Below are 17,742 nucleotides of genomic sequence, written 5' to 3'. Positions count from 1 at the left end.
TATACCGAAATCAACTGTATTTTTATGTAGTAGTAAAACCAAAATGGAAAAGGGATTTAAATTTATTTACAATGTCATAAAAATGAAAGATACTTGGAAGTAAATCTACCTAAATCTATAAGATATTCCTGAGGGAAATTAAAGAAGACTAAATAAGTGGAGAGATAAACCATGTTCATAGAAGATTCCAAATGGCTAAGAGAACCTATTTTCCCCAAATTGATCTGTAGGTTCACTATCACCGAGTCATGAACCCAGAAGGCTTTCTGATAAATTGACAAGCGATTCTAAAATTGTTATCTAAATGGGAAGAACGTAGAATAGCCAAAATGATTTGGAAAAGAAGAAAAATGCTGGACACATTATACAGCCTAATTTCAAGATTTAATATAAAGGTTCAGTAATCAAGGCACTGTGGTATTGGCTTTAGGATAGACAAACAGATCCATGCACAGAAATATAGCCACCCATAAACTGTCAGCGCATTCTCTGACAGAGCTGCCAAATTAACCCTATGCTGACAATGCTGAAAATGTAGTCTTTTTACGAATGATGCTGGAACAACTGGATGGATAACTATTATGGGAAGATAATGAACTTCTATCCACACAACTCAACAAATACAGATCTGTGGATCATAGGCCTAAATGTAAAATTAAAACTATGAGCTTTGAGAAGAAAACATAGATGCATTTTTTTTTTATAATCTTGGACTAGGCAAGGACTTCTTAGAGAGGACACAGAAAACACTGGCCATTAAAAAAAATGATAAATTGGATTTCAAAACTTTAAAGAATTTCAGTTTATCAAAATACACCATTAAGAAAAGCATACAAAGCCCCAGACAGGGAGAATAAATAATCAGTTGTACTTTTACATAATAATGATATAGGAAGTACAATGAAAATAATATTCCATTTATATTATAATATATAAAATACTTGAATTCCAGGCATAAACTCTAACAATGAAACAAAAGAAAAAATAATTGGAAAGTCATACCTTATGCTTGATTGTACAGACTATAATAAAGATGACAACACTTCCTAATTTAGTTAAGATATTTTAATGGAAGACTAATTAATTTTTCTCAGGATATTTTAAATGACATTTTAAAATGGGATTTCCAAGCCAAGGAAACATACCTCTGTTTTTAGTTTATTAACTATTTCTAATAGTGCATTTTTATCAGATTGGATTGTGGCAATCAGGAATTCTATAATTGGTCTTTGATTTGTTAGTGGATATTCAAACAAACCTTCAAAAAAAGGTCAAGAATACTGGAATAAAAATTAGGCCATGAGCAGCCCCAAATACCATAACAAGAAACATAATCTTAAAAAATGTCCTGAAGATGTATGCTTTAGCTGCAGATAAAACACACACCCCTATTACTGTTGAAAGTGCACTTTGTAACACTGGGTAGCCTAGCAGATACAATGCCTCAATTATTTTTTGGTTTACTGAGGGCTTAGAACTGGAAACAAATGCATAAGAAATGTGTGCAGAAAAATCAAAAGAAAACCCTATACAAATGACAAGATTAATCATGGATATGGAATCAAGATTGACATTCCAGAATGCCATGAAACCCGTTACTCCCACAATCACAGAAGCAATAGCAAAGGTTACCCACAAAGAACATAGTGGATGAGGAATTAACAATAAGGAAACAATGAACATAGCAGTTGATGCAACAATGACATTTCGAACAGTGTTTTCTAATATTGCGGTATACTGATCAAAATATATGAATGCCTGGTTATACACCATTAGGGGAATTTCGCACTTTTCGGCTCTGCTTCGTAACTGGGATAACATCATCTTCTTATTGGTGGAAGAAGAAACACCCATGGTCTGAATGAAGCCCCGGGAAGCAATGATTTCATGTGATGATGAGATATTAATATCATACACAAAAAGTGGAAAATGTGTTAAAAAATTGGGCAAACCGTTCATAAAAGTGTCCTTATCGTTTACATCTTGTCTGCTGTTTTCCATATATTGCACATACTCTCGTAACCAAAACTCTGTAAGATTTTTATCTACATAGTCACTGTTTTCCAAATCTGCCAGACATATTTCCAGTTTTCGCCTAGCATCTTTATCCCAGTAGTCGAGAGTTTCGGTAACAATAACCATAACCCTGGGACCATAATCTGAGAAATATTCTTCTTCTACATTAAAATACGGTGTGATGTAGGAATCGTCACTTGCCAAATTTCGAAGGTCTAGACCTTCCTGCACTTGGAAACACCCATAGATACTACTTATGATGTACAGAATGTATATAAGCACCACAAAAAACTTGGACTCGGTGCTGGTGAGAAAAGGGCCAAAATAGTCTCGAAAGAACAAATTCATTGGATGGACATCAGTTTCTTGTTCGTCCGGGAGAGAATCACACGGGAGACAGCAGGACCTCTTTAATGACGAACATTTTTGGTTAGGAGTTTCTGGCTTTTTCAACCAGCGCAGACAGACTACTTCTCTTTTACCGTCCAGGGCCATAAATGCTCCAAAACAGGTGATGTTATAGAAATAACAAAAGAGCAGGGTTGTTCCTGTATAGATGCAAAAGTATTGTACGGACCTGAAAGAGGTCATAATCCCCGTATAGAAGGCCAGGACGTTGGTGATGGTGGTAATGGTAATCGACACGGCCACTTTGGAATAGACACTGGACAGCCGCTGCTTGATGTTATCCATGAGGCTGGTCTTCTGCCAGGCAGAAATCATTATGAACATATCATCAACCCCAACACCTGTTAAAAAAAAAAAAAAAAAAGGAAACAATCTTCAAACATGTGAATATCCATTACAAATTAAACACATAAACTCAAACCATCTTCTTTGTCCATCTCTTAGGGTTTTATTGATCTCGCCCAATCTGTGCTTTGATACTACTTTCTCTGTGGCTTTCTCTGGTGGCCTCTGAATCTGCAACCGTGTTCACCCCTTCCTCTGTAATGACTCTGGGCTTCGTACGTACTCCCATTATTTGTACGTAGCACGGGCTACTCTGCTCCCAGTCTTCATGTAGGCTGGTTTGATGATGAGTCAGCACACCTGTTGTGGGTGTTAGTCAAAGCAGGATCAGCAGTGTGTCTTGATTCCACTGGACTACCTGAGAGGCCGTTTTCCCGCATACCCGTTGTACGCAAACGCACAGACACATCAACATTCTGATGCTTAAAAGCTAAGCTGGACTCATCTGTTCAACAATCAGCATCTAACTATCAGTGTGGTATGATTTGAGGGGCACCACAGAGTTCACACACACACACACACACACACCTCGTTTTCCTCCCAGCCTGTTTTTGCTACCCACAATGTTATCATTTACACCTACTTTCCCAGGTTACGGCATTGTTATCAAAATGCAAGGACTCTTGAGATCAGACATACGCCCAAAGTAAATCTTAAGAATCTCTTTTACATACGAATGCCTCCTAGGTAATTCTATTCTACAGGGATGTTTCATGACTGGTTTGGAATACAGAGGACAGAAGAACATTTGAGGTCTTTGAAATCACCACTGAAAACTTGGAAAGGAGGACTAGAAAGAAGAAAGGGGATTAAGAAGGACAGCATGGCATGTTGCGGATCGATTTCACCTCCCTCAAGCTTTCTACTAAAGTCGACGCTACTTCCGCTCATGTATATTGACACAAACTCAATAAAATAAACGAGTAAATCTATAAAGTGGAGGAAAATGCTGATCTTCGTTTCAATTTGGGGGGATCGTCTCCACGGGAGGGTACTAGGAATTGCAACTTGGCCTCTGATCAGATGTTCTATGGGTCTGATCAAGAAGGCAGAAGGTTCTAAATCAACATAAGTCTACATAGCCTGTCACAAATTGCATCCTGACATCCCATGGCTAGCGGCTTTGAGGATTTCAGTTGTATTCAGCTGGACAGAAGGGAAGAATCAGTACTAAGGACCAAGAATGAACTCACTGACATTTATTAGGTATTTTAAAACTAGTTTTATTATTTAGAGAACCTTATTCAGAAATTGTCCTCGCACATTTCTCGCTTGAGTTGCTTCAGTCACGCACACACATACACACACACACGCACAGAGCCATTCACATTCCCGTGAATACACAAACCATACAATACTGGTTTCCATTCAATCAATTATATACACCTTAACCATAGTGATTAACGGCTGTGGGGGATAGTAGGTGGCTACGTATGGCTGTGTACGTGGAAGTGATGTCCTGACGTCGAGCGTACAGCTCATCCATTGTCTCCCCTAGGAAACCAAATACTACTTCTTCCAAGCTCCTTCCTTTCTCAAATACAAACACCTTTGTTTTCTCATGCTTGTTATAAAATAAATTCTGATAGTACAGGAAAATACAGAGAAAAAATTTAAACAACTGTAATTCCACCCTTCATTTTGACATATATCCGTCCAGAATTTGCTCCATACAAATACGCACGTACGACTGTCTCTATTTCGAACACCCTGTTTCATAACCAGCATTTTTCATCTCACCTTATATAGCCACCTCTTTCTAAGGACTGAATAGGATTCAAATTTTTAATATGCAATGTTTGAGGTGCCCAATCTCATGTCGATATGGGATTAGATGGTTTTCAAAACCTTCCTGTTCAAAATAATGCCCAAATGAGCATACTTGTTCTACTTTTTGAGCACTTGTCTAATTATTAGGTCAAATTCCTAGAAGTGGAATCGGTAAGCCAAAGGCATTCCCTGTTTAATTTTTGAGTCTTTTTTTTTTTTTTAAAGATTTTATTTATTTATTCGACAGAGATAGAGACAGCCAGCGAGAGAGGGAACACAAGCAGGGGGAGTGGGAGAGGAAGAAGCAGGCTCATAGCGAAAGAGCCTGATGTGGGGCTCGGTCCCATAACGCTGGGATCACGCCCTGAAGGCAGACGCTTAACCGCTGTGCCACCCAGGCGCCCCTAATTTTTGAGTCTTTTGATTTGTTGCAAAATTGGACTAAAAGAAGGGTGTACCAGTTTACAATTTTCCCCCAGCAGGCTGAGTGTTCATTTCCATACAACCTTCCTCCAATCTTGCTGATATTTATTAATCTGATAAGGAACAAGGTGTCTCACTTTTGGTTTAATTTGCATCCCTTGGTTAATTGAAAGGTCAAATTATATTTTTTCTTCTATTTCCAGCGATTCATATTTTGGATTTTTGGGTGTGTGTGTGTGTGTGAACCACCTGTTCATGTCCCTTGTCTGTGTTTTTCCATTTGGGTTTCTAGATTTTTCTACCTCTAAAGACACGTAATTCAATTTGATTTTCTTTTTTCCTGTCACCTCATTTTGGAACTATAGCATCACCTAAATATAATTATTTTGCTTAATGTAACCTAAATTCCTTCCCTCATCTACCCTGCACCCCCACATATACAATGCGTAGCCTCGTGTTTTGTTTTACTCACCTAGAATAAGAAACGGTGAATTTGCAACTATGATCACAAATGGCACCCCAATGTACAACATCAGACCAAAGCCGCTCACCACTGCCAAGGCAGCAGAAATCACTCCAAAGGCTGCAGCCCACATTTTGTTGCGTACACAGTCACACCTGTAAATTTGGAGGGGAAAAATCATGGGTTTTGTGGTGGTGCTTCTGTACTGAAATTCCAGCAGTTTATAACATTCTCGGCTTGGGACACCTGTTCAGAAAGCTCTTGGGCAATAATTCCCACACCTGTCTACTGGAGACGTTTAATTCCCAGGCACTATCCTAGACCAAGTGGGAAAAAGGACAGAGGGAACAGAAAAGTTATCTGTGCTTTTACCAAACTTCCTGGGTGATTCTTCTGCAGCTCAGCAAGCACTACTCTACTGATTGGTAGTTGAGAACCACAAAGATATACTAAAACACTTCCGACGGTTAATTCCACTCTGCTCTTCAAAGGGCTCAAGTGGAATACAACAGCAAAGGGAGGGCAAGCTGTAGCAGAGAAAGTACCCATGTCCAGTGCTCTTTTCACCCAACCCTTGACTCCAGCTAGCCACAGAGGCAATCCTAAATAGCTCCTGTATTTCAGAGCCAGTTCAATAAGTATTGTGCTTAGCAAAATGTAGAAAGACTCTTCCTAAAACGTTGTCAAGATTCTCATCTACTGCTGAAGTGGGCTCTAGAAAAGTTGCTAGTAATTGCAAAAGAATTGGAAATGTAGTCCATTTTGAATAACACAGCCTGTGCCTGTTTCCCAGAAATGGGAATATATAGACAGCATTTTAAAGTATGGATTCAGTACTTCACCTACCCAACAACCACAACATTACATTTTTTTAAAAGATTGATTATTTATTTATTTATTTATTTGTCAGAGAGAGAGAGAGAGACAGCATGCGAGAGCAAACAAGCAGGCTCCCAGCTGACCAGGAAGCCCAATGTGGGGCTCGATCCCAGGACCCTGGGATCATGACCTGAGCTGAGGGCAGACACTTAACCAACTGAGCCACCCAGGCGTCCCCCACATTACATTTTAAAATACTGACAACAATCTCTGGTTTTATATTTCACTTGCTTGTTAACCGTTTCAAAACAAATGACTGATACTCATCTCCACATATTTTTAGAAGGAGAGAGAAACTAAGTTTGGGTTGAAAACTGGGAGTCAACTATGGAAATGGAAGCACCGATTCTAATACAGCAAGAACATGACTAAAGACCTCTTACTGTTGTAACAGTAAAATAGCTAACCTTTCTTATTATGAAAATACATTTCTACACCATGGTTGTATTTCACTTTTTTCCAACCCACCAGCGCTAGGAGTTAAATTCAGGGCCCCATATCAACCACACATGCAAAATTCTAGAGCAAAAGTAAGTTGCTTTGTTAGAATAAAATTTGATTATCATAGATACCTTCTTAAAACAATACTGGTTTATAGCAGTTTAAAATAAGAAAGTAACAAAGATGAACCTTGAAATCAGAAAGATTAAGGAGGATAATAATTACATATGACACATTTATTTCCATTCCCTCTTTCAAGTTTCCGGATTCTTTGGTGTGAATTTTTCAGAGGATTGGGGAGTATGACTATACTTTGACTAGTTGCTGAGTTGACTTTCTCTCGATGACCTTTATTTTAGTGTTCAATAGACAATGGAAGAAAAAATTTGGAAGTGGAACACTGTTGGAGTTCGGTGAATACACTTGCAGATATTCCAGTCCCCTAGAAGGATTTTGTTTTAAGCAGTTTATCAGAATGACCTAGGAGAGTCTTAGAACTTTAGATTTCCTGGAACCTAGCTACACAGATCCTGATTCAGTAGGTTTGTAGTGAAGAAGCAGAATCGATATGTCTAAAACTTTCCTCATATGATTCCAGTGCTCAGGCCGATTTGGGCATCGCTGGCAGCAAAATGGCCAATCTTCTGAATTTTTTATTCACTTAGCAGAGAAGGGCTAAATTAGAAATTATTGCACTTAGAAAACAATCTATATTTTTCATGCGAGACCCACATCTTCCTTGAAAGGCAAAGACGTCTCCCATGAGTAAACAATAATTTACAGTGTATTTGAGAAGGGAAAGATTTTCCAGATTGTCTCAGAAACTAATCTAATATTTGGGGTAAGTTTTGTCATTTCCAAAATGTGAGACAATTCTGAAATAGTCTAGAAGCTCAATATATCACTACTTGCTGTAGAATAAGGTTCAAATTAGAGCATAAACTTGAAAAAGTCTTACTATTGTTCATATGACTTTGCTATAAGACAATAAATACAGAACCCTAAAATGAGTTCAAATGAGGGTTCCGTGTGAGGCAAATGCATGTACACAAGGAATAACCTTCATATGTAAGGATATGAGACAAACAGGATGGGCAATGTGTTAAGGACCGTCTAGGAGGCCATGCCCAGAACAGAGATAAGCGATTCTCAGTGATAACGTAGCAGTAGGAGTGGGAGATGTCTAAGGAACTTAGAAACACTCTTAACAGGGGAACTGGTTTTATTTTTGAGCCCGGAGAAGGCATGAATTGAACCACCATGCCAGCATCTGTACCTTAAGAATTTTCCTGCCCCCTCTTCTTGGGCATGCTCCAAGCCAGGAGCCAGCTTAGCAAGATGGGAAGTAGGAAGAGAAGTGATGGAAGAGGGCTGGTTGAGTCCCTTTTTACTCCATTAAGGGCTACCCCACGCAGCATGCTCTGGCTAGGGGTACTGAGGGGCACCTGAGCTTTGGATCTAGTTACCAGTTTTGTTTATTACATGGATATGGACATTTTAATTCTGACTGGCGGATTTTGTCTTACCTAAGAATGACCCCAAAAGTCACAGGGCCTGCCTGCGTTTTCATGGGGCAGAGGAAGAACTTGCTCTACCTACAAAACTTAAAGGGAATAAAGGGAGACAAAAAGAAAGTTGCTTTATGTTTATGCCTCATGAGTCCTATGTGCTCGGTATGTTGGCTACACACATATCAAGTCTTCAAAGACAAACAGAAATCATTTTCTAACTGTCTTCGGTACAAGAGTCTCTGTATTACTGTCCATAATCATTTGTAAAGATAAGAACTGATATAAACTTGTATCTTCAGAACCAACTATCTAGTAGAAAGGTTTTGCCAAACCAGTTGTTGGTACCTTGTAGATTCTATGCTAGTTTAACTTTTTTTTTACTCTACTGCCTTTAACAAGATTGAATTTTGTCTTTTTCCCTCCCCATTTTTCCTCCCTCACTTGCTCCCTCCCTCCCTCCCGCCTACTCTTCCTCCTTAGTATTTTGGTTTGTTTGTTTTCTAGGGGATGTGGTCTGTCTTTCCAGAATAACAAAGTTGGGAGGTAGTTTACTGACTCTAGAGAGGTACCCACTGTGGTTCACTCCCTCTACTACTGGGCCTTCATTTTTCTCTACGTTAAAATCTAGAGAGTTGAATTCTATCATTTGTTCCCAAACCAACCTACACATGAGAATCAACTAGAGATGTTTTTGAAATACAGATGTTCGAGCTGAGCCCCCAGAGACTTGATTCAATAGGGCCGGGCCTCCGAACATGTGGGTTTAGAGTTCTCTCTGTGACTCTGCTGTGAGAGTCACTGGAATGATATAATCTGTGGGGTTCTTTCTACACCTAAATTCTTTTGTTTACTGATATTTTTCATATTTGAGCTTTCTGATCACAAGAGCCCCAATTAACCCTAATGCCTAGATAATAATTTTTAAGTGCTTAACAAGGTAAACCCCACATTAGAACAATAAAGATACCTAAGTCAATTAAATTAAAATTAAATTAGAGATTAATTTTTTAATATAATTAAAAGTACTAGTTCAAACTTATAATAGAAATAAGGACTTGCTGTTTAGTTCTATCAGCATATCTGCCTCCAAATGGAATAATTAGTCATAATTGGCACAATATGTAAGGTAAAAAACATATGCCAAATCAAACAAGACTGACCACAATTCCCTTTTACCTTTTTTTTTAAAGATTTTATTATTTTTTGTCAGAGAGAGAGAGCGAGAGAGAACACAAGCAGGGGGAGTGGCAAGTAGAGGGAGAGGGAGGAGCAGGCTCCCTGCTGAGCAAGGAACCTGATGCAGGACTCAATCCCAGGACCCTGGGATCATGACCTGAGCCAAAGGCAGATGACGTTTAACTGACTGAGCCACCCAGGCGCCCCTGGCCACAATTTCTTTATTTCTTTTTACTATTCTATCTGATTGCACACTATTGCTAATGGGGGGGGAGGGAGTTTTCAACAACAACAACAACAAAAATTACAAGGTATACAAAGAGAGGAAAGTATGGCTCAAAATATGTACGAAACAAAATAAATCAACAGAAATCATCCTTGAGGAAAGACAGAGATAGGACTTACTAGACAAAGACTATAAACACTGTTCTAAATATGCTGACAGAGCTGAAGGAGAGCACTGACAAGGAAATAAAAAAAAATAATGTTTGAGCAAAATGATAATGTAAATAAAGAGATAGGAAATTTTTAAAGGAACAGAACAGAAATTCTGGAACTGAAAAGTACAGTAACTGAAATGACAAAAAAAAACAAAACAGTAGAGGTGTTCAACAGCAGATCTAACAGGCAGAAGAATCAGTGAACTTGAAGATAGGACAGTTGAAATCAGGGAGCCTAAGAGGCAGAAAGAAAAAAGGATCAAGAAAAGTGAAAAGATAACCTCAGAGATCTGTGGGATACCAGCCAATAGACCAACATACACATTATGGGAGCTCCGGAAGAGACAGAAAAGGGGGCAGGAAGAATATTTGAAGAAATAATGAGTGAAAACTTCTCAATTTTTATAGAAGACATGAAGCTACAAATCCAAGAAGCTTAATGAACACGAAATAGGAAAAACTCAAAAAGACCCAGACTGAGACACATTATAATCAAACTGTTGAAAGCCAAAGCCAAAGTGAGTCTTGGAAGCAGTGAGAAGAGCAACTCCCCACGTATAAGGGATCCTTAATAAGTATAAAACCTGATTGCTCATCAGAAACCATGGAGGCAAAGGGATAGTGGGATATTTAAAGTGTTAAAAGAAAAAAAAAAGCCATCAACTAAAAATTCTGTATCCATCAAAACTGTCCTTCAAAAATGAAGGAGAAATTGGGGCACCTGGGGGGCTCAGTTGGTTAAGCATCTGCCTTTGGCTCAGGTCATGATCCCAGGGTTCTGGGATGGAGTCCCATGTCAGGCTCTCCACTCAGAGGGGAGACTGCTTCTCCCGCTCCCTGCCGCTCTCCCTGTTTGTGCTTTCTCTCTCCCTCTCCCTCTCTCTTTTAAAGATTTTTAAAATCTTTAAAAAAATGGAGGAGAAATTAAGACACTCCCAGATAAACAAGAGCTGAGGGGACTTATTACTATTAGACCTGCCGTATATGAAATGGTAAAGGGAATACTTCAGATAGAAATGAAAGAACAATAAAAAGTAATGCTAAGTCATATGAGGAAATATAGGTCTTGGTCAAATATAACATCAAATATAATAGCAAGTATTATTATATTTTTGGCTTATAACCCTACATTTTATTGCCTATAGAATTCAGAACATAAAAATAATTGTAAATCTATGTTATAGGCATACAGTGTATAAAGATGTAATTTGAGACAACAACAACATAAGGGGGGGACAGAGATGCATAGAAGCAGCATATTTGTGTGTGTGTGTTTATGTTTAAGAATTATTTATTTGAGAGAGAGCAAGAGTGTGAGTGGGGGGAAGGGCAGAGGGAGAGAATCTTCAAGCAGACTCCATACTGAGCACAGAGCGTGATGTGGAACTCAGTCTCACCACCCTTGAGATCATGACCTGAGCTAAAACCAAGAGTCAGACACTTAACCAACTGAGCCAACCAGGCACCCCCGTATTTGTGTTTTTGAAGTTAAGTTGGTATCAATTTAATGTAGATTGTTTTAAATTTAGAATTATATGAATCTCCATGGTATTGACAAAGAATTTCTCACAAAATCATTGCCAAAGGAAATGACAAGAGAATCAAACAGGTCATTAGAAAAATAGAAACTAAACATTCAAGAGACATAATGGATGAAATGAGGGAAAAAAGCTATAAGATATACAGAATACAAATAGCAAAATAGCAGAAGTCTTTCCTTATCAGCAGTTATTTTAAATGTAAATGGATTAAACTCTCCAGTCAAAATGTGGAGATTGACAGAATGGATAAAATAACATGATTCAACTATATGGTATCTACAAGAGACTCAGTTTAGATCCAAAGACATAAACAGATTGAAAGTTAAAGAATGGAGAAAGATATTCCATACGAATAGTAACCAAAGGACAGCAGGGGTGGATATACTGATATAAAACAAAATAGACTTTATTTTAAAAATGGTTAAAAGAGACAAAGAAGGACATTATATATTGATAAAAAGGCCAATTCATCAAGAAGATATAAAAACTACAAATATACATGCACCCCCAATAGAGATCCAAAATACATGAAGCAAATATTGACAGACTTGTAGAGAGAAATAGGTAGCTCTACCATAGTAGCTGCAGAATTCAGTATACCACTTTTAGTAATGAATAAAACATCCAGGCAGATAATCTATAAGGAAACATAAGAAATGGACAACACTATACATCAGTTAGACCTTACAGAGATATAGAGAACACTCAACCCAACGATAGCAAAACATACATTATTCTCAAGTGCACATGAAACATTCTCTGGAATAGATCATATGTTAGATTACAAAACAAGTCTGAAAATGTAAAAATATTGAAACTACACAAAATATCTTTTCAACCAACAATGGAATGAAGCTTCAAATCAATAATAGAGAGAAAACTGGATAATTTAAAATATATGGAAATTAAACAAACTATTAAATAACTAATGGGCCAAAGAATAAATCACACGGGAAATTAGAAAATACTTAGCAACAAATGAAAACAAATACACAGCATACCATAACTTACTGGATGTAGCAACACCAATGCTCACAGATAAATTTATACTACATTTAAAAAAGAAAAAAAGATCTTAAATCACCTTATGGTACTAGACATCTTGTAGAAATAGAAACAAAACAAAACCCAAAGATAACAGAAGGAAGGAAATGAACAGATTAGAAAAGTAAAATTGATAATAGAAAAACAAAGGAGAACCAACAAAAGTAAAAGTTGGTTATTTAAAAAAATCAACAAGCTGACAAAACTTTATCTAGAGTGACAAAGAAAAAAGAAGATCCAAATAAGTAAATGAAACATGAAAGTGAAGATATTACTACTGATTTTAGAGAAATAGAAAGGATTATAAAAAATACTATAAACAACTTATACCAACAAATTAGATAACCTAGATGAAATGCACAAATTTCTAGAAACACACAAATGACCTAAACTGACTCAAGATGAAATAGAACAACTCAACAGACATGTAACAAGTAAAAAGATTGAATCAGTAATCAAAAACCTCCCAACAAAGAAAAGTCCAAGACCAGATCATTTCACTAGTGAATTTTACTAAACAGGTAAAGAAGAATTAACACCAATCCTTCTCAAAGCCTTCCAAAAGCTTGAAAAGGAAGGAACACTAATACCAATGCAAGACAAAGACTACAAGAAGAAAACTACAGATCAATATCTCTTATGAATATGGATGCAGATATCCTCAATGAAATTCTAGCAAACGCAATTCAATAGCACATTAAAAGTACTATACATCATGACCAAGTGGGATTTATCCCAGGAATGCAAGAGTGGTTCAACATGGGAAAATCAATCACTGTGATATGCCACACTAATAGAACAAAGGATATGATCATGTGAGATGATCACGTGATCATCTCAATAGTTGCAGAACAGGAATTTGACAAGATCCGATACCCATTTATGATAAAAACACTCAAAAACCAAGGAATTGGAATGAACTTCCTCAAAATGATAGGGAAATCATCAATCTCACCTAAAGCAACCTATAGATTCAACACAATCTTTATCACAAAATTCTAATGGCCTTTTTTTTAAGAAATGGAAAAGCCAACCCTCAAATTCATACAGAATTGCAAGGATCCCTGGATACCCAAAATAGTCATGAGAAAGAAGAAAAGAATTGGGAGGACTGAGATTTCCAGATTTCAAAACTCACAACAAAGCTAGAGCAATCAAAACAGTGTGGTACTGGCCTACCAACAGACATCTAGGCTAATGGAACAGAATTGAGAGTCCAGAAATAAGCCCATACATCTACAGCCAATCGATTTTTGATGAGGTTGCCATATCCAATCAACTGGGAAAGAACAGTCTCTTCAACACATGGTACTGGGACAACTGGCTTTCCATATGTGCAAGAATGAAGTTAGACCTCTACTCACACCATATACAAATATGGACTAAAAACTGATCAACAACTCATATATAAGAGCTAAAACCATAAAACTCTTAGAAGGAAACACAGGGCAAATATGCACGACCTTGGACTTTTCAATGGACTCATAGATGTAACACCAACAGCATAAGTAGCAAAAGAAAAATGATAAAAGATAAATCGGATTTCATCAAAATTAAAAGCTCTGGTGCATTAAAGACATTATCAAGGAAGTGGAGACAGTACACGGAGTGGGAAAAAATATTTACAAATCATATGTCTTTTTTTTTTTTGAGAAAGAGGGAAAGAGAGAGAGCGCAAGAGCATGAGCAAGAGGGAGGGGCAGAGAGAGAGAGAGAAAGAGAAAATCTTAAGTAGGCTCCACGCCCAGCATGGAGCCTGACTCGGGGCTTGACCTCACAATGCTGAGATCATGACCTGAGCTGAAAACCAAGAGTTGGACGCTCAACCAACTGAGCCACCCAGATGCCCCTACAAATCATATATCTGATAAGGGTTTAATATCCAAAATACACAAAGTACTCACTAACAACAGGACTCAACAACCAAAAGACAAACAACCCAATTAAAAAAATGGGCAAAGGACTTGGCATAGACATCTCCCCAAAGAAGAGAGGCAAATGGCCCACATGCACATGAAAAGATACTTAACATCATTAGTAATTAGGGAAATGTAAATCAAACCACACTTCGCCACTACCCAGATGGCTGTAGTCAATAAAACAAAAGGAACAAGTGTGGGCGAGGATGTGCAGAAATTGGAACCCTTATACATTGCTGGTAGGATACAAAACGGGGTAGCCTCTGTGGCAAGCAGTTTGGCGGTTCTTCATAGAACTACATAGAGAATTCTCATACAACTCACCAATTCAGCTCCTAGGTATATACTGAAAAGAACTGAAAATAGGAGCGCCAACAAGTATTTGTACACCTGTGTTCAAGGCAGCATTATTCACAATAGCCAAAAGGTGGAAACATTCCAAGCGCCCATCAGCAGGTAAGTGGATAAACAGTACTATTATATATGATGAAATATTAGTCAGTCATAAAAAGGAATGAAGCTTTAATACGTGCTACGTCAAGGTTGAACCTTGAAAACATTATGCTAAATGAAATAAGCCAGTCACAAAAGAACAAATGTTGTATGATTCCACTTATATGAAATCTTTAGAACAGGCAAATGCATAGGGATAGAAAGTTGATAAAGGTTAACTGGGACTGGGGTTCGGGGGGGAACCGTGGAGGGTTACTGCCTAATGCTTATACAAATTCTGTTTGGTCGTAATGGGTGCACAACAGTGTGAATGTAATGTCACTGAATTGTACACTGAAAGATGATTGAGATGACATATTTTATATCTTTTATGTGTATTTCACCATACACAAATATTTTTTAAAAAGAGTTGAGCAACCAATGAAACTGTTTTACCTGTAGCATGATGTGATTGCAAATAATATGATTAGAAGGTATGCCAAGTGAAACAAAGGGATCACTGTCATAGAAGTTGCTTCAAATTCCAGTTGTCTGGAAAGTGATGTAAAGTAGACCACCTGCCACAAAAATATACTCAAGTAAATAACTTTTCATTCCAATATTTGCATGTGAGTTATAAACACTCTCAAAACACTATAGCTTATTCATTGAAACAACATGTTAGAATTTAGTAAAAGATCAAAATATGTGAACTATGACTTTAAAATAAAGAAGATAACATAGATTTGCTTCTTCCCACAAATTCATGGCATGCTTTCCAAAGTTTCTTGCAAAAACCCAAAGTTTAAAACTCTTGAATATACAAAATCTGAGTTCTATTTAAGACCATGAAATCATTAATAGCCACAGAAAAGTGTCGCTTTTTCTAAATTTTATTAGGCTGTTGTCTTTTACTATTTTAATTACATTGATATTTCAGAAACATCTGGTATTCAAAGGCTTTTTCCAGTAGTGGTCTCACTTGGACCAGGCTTACTCACAAGTATTAGTAGGCTTGCTGGCCCAGCATTTGATAGCTAGCATGTGCCTGGCACTATGCTGTAACTTACTTGGAAAATGCTGAGCCGGTTCTCTTTACCAAAACACCATAGAACTTCTGCTTAAAGGTTTTGTTTTTGTTTTGTTTTCTTTTCAATGAACTCCAAACAAGTTTTAGGGGCTCCCCCAAACAGCAGAGACTAACTAAAAGGAGGAATCGCAAAGTCACTTGACTAGGAAACCTGATGATCAATGTCTGTACGGAACAGACCTACCTTGAAGATGAAGGATTTCTGTTTTCCACCGGAATATTACTAAGGATTTAAGATTTGTGACATCCTTTGATGTGTGAGATTAAGGACGTTGGATTAAGTACCGAATCGGGCAGAGCACTCCCAGCTTCAAGTCAAGGACTCCCATCCAATCATCAGGGAGTGCTCCTGCTATGATCCTTTGAAAAAGCGACCTCCTTCCTCCCACCTTCTCCTGGCCTCCCTATAAAGCCCAGCCACCAGGTACCTGGATCTTCTCCAAGGCCAGACTTTTTTCGATGTTGCTAAATTGGTTCAGGAAATGGATCAACCACCTCTTGCTAAGCTCGTTGACCTCTCCATCCTCCGTCTGCAGGTAGTACAGTAGCCGCATGGCCTTGGCCTTCATGAGTAACTGGGCCATTGCCGTCCTCTTGCCTAGAAAGGTTCCTCCAATGGTGCCGGCCAGGTAGATGGGCCGCCCTGCTTGGCTGAAGATTGGGAAGGTGAGGTTTCTCAGGTCGAGGTTCTTGTTCATCTGCCAGGCAGACAGGAGTGGGTTGGAGGGCACGCAGAGGCCCTGGTTCTTAGCGCACACCTGATTGTAGCGGATCTGGGTTCCGTTTTCCTTGGTCACGTACAGATTCTGTACCGCGTCGTCCAATCGACTAATTTCTTCTAAGATTTCTTGTTCTAGCAGTGAGGCAGTGTTGGAGACCGCCAGAATACAAGCGAAATTGACTTCGGTGCTCTTCCTGGAGATGGAGAAGCGGTAAGAGTCGTTGGCGGTGAAATGTCCCTGCACAAAGCGCCGCTCAGCCTTGGCCGGGCTTCCTATGGGGGTGTACTGCTCCTCGAGGTTTTCTTCCTCATCTTTGGGCAAGTAAATCAAGCCCGTGCCCAGAGCGGCCGTCAGCACCATGGGCGCCAGCAGGAAGATCCAGGGGTGCGAGCCCACCTCCCACCCCAGCCTTCCGAAGGCGCGGGAGAGGGGCGTCTCCAGGCAGTCGGTGTGGCAGCGGGGTCTCTCCGACAACTGATTTTCCGACCGTGCTGCCCGCTGGCTTGAACGCCGGCTCACTGACACCGACTGTGAACCGGACGCCCCAAGGGGCTGCGTGCGCTGCCCTGAAGCCCAGTTAAGCTCGGGTTCCCGTCCTTGACTTGACTCCAAGAGCCGCTCTGACTCCTGCTTGGAGGCGGGGAGCGGCTCTGCCCGCGGGCCTGCCTCCACCCCCGACGGCCTCCCGGAGTCTGGCTCAGGCCCGGCCTCGGGTTCCCGCCCCGCCTCCCGCTCCGGCTCGGGCTCCCGCTCAGGCTCCCGCTCAGCCTCCGGCTCCGGCTGCGGCTCCGGCTCCAGCTTCTCTACTGTGGACTCGGGCTCCCGCTCCGCCTCCGCCTCGGGCCGGGCCTCCGGCGCAACCTTGGAGGGACTGAGGCTCATTTCCGGGAAGGAAAGGCAACGTTCTCAAACTGGACAGCGGGTTAGACAGCAGCTACCGGGCGGAGCGCTCATCTCCACCCCACCCGACGGTTTCCTGGAGAAATTCTAAGGAAGTCTGTTTGAGCTCGGGCTGCTCGCGCCGGGAGCCTGGAGGCTTCGTTGGGGAGCACGTGTTTTGACCCAGAGCCGAAGTAGCCCCAAATTCGTCTGTGGCCTGCTGTGCCCCCAGGAGTTTGGTGA

The 17,742-nt window shown here is 39.6% G+C and overlaps 1 protein-coding gene across 1 annotated transcript; it reads right to left on the bottom strand.

The window, feature by feature from the left end:
• Positions 1–1,260: 1,260 nt before the first annotated feature.
• Positions 1,261–17,502, bottom strand: LOC113244267 (patched domain-containing protein 3). Its single transcript, XM_026483523.4, has 4 exons — positions 16,327–17,502; positions 15,265–15,386; positions 5,435–5,580; positions 1,261–2,765 (listed from the first exon to the last, which is right to left on the bottom strand). The coding sequence occupies exons 1-4, from the start codon at positions 17,500–17,502 to the stop codon at positions 1,261–1,263; spliced, it is 2,949 nt and encodes a 982-aa protein (XP_026339308.4).
• Between the last annotated feature and the right edge of the window lie 240 nt (positions 17,503–17,742).

Source organism: Ursus arctos, unplaced genomic scaffold (genome assembly GCF_023065955.2).
Source record: "Ursus arctos isolate Adak ecotype North America unplaced genomic scaffold, UrsArc2.0 scaffold_30, whole genome shotgun sequence".
Lineage (NCBI taxonomy): Eukaryota > Metazoa > Chordata > Mammalia > Carnivora > Ursidae > Ursus > Ursus arctos.
This window is presented reverse-complemented; position numbering and strand designations above follow the sequence as displayed.

Coding starts and splice junctions, on each gene's coding strand:
- LOC113244267 (XM_026483523.4), bottom strand. CDS start 17,502: ATGAGCCTCAGTCCCTCCAAGGTTGCGCCGGAGGCCCGGCCCGAGGCG. Junction 15,387..16,326: donor TGGCCTTGGAGAAGATCCAG/GTACCTGGTGGC, acceptor TTTTTGTGGCAG/GTGGTCTACTTTACATCACT. Junction 2,766..5,434: donor TTCACCGTTTCTTATTCTAG/GTGAGTAAAACA, acceptor TTTTTTTAACAG/GTGTTGGGGTTGATGATATG.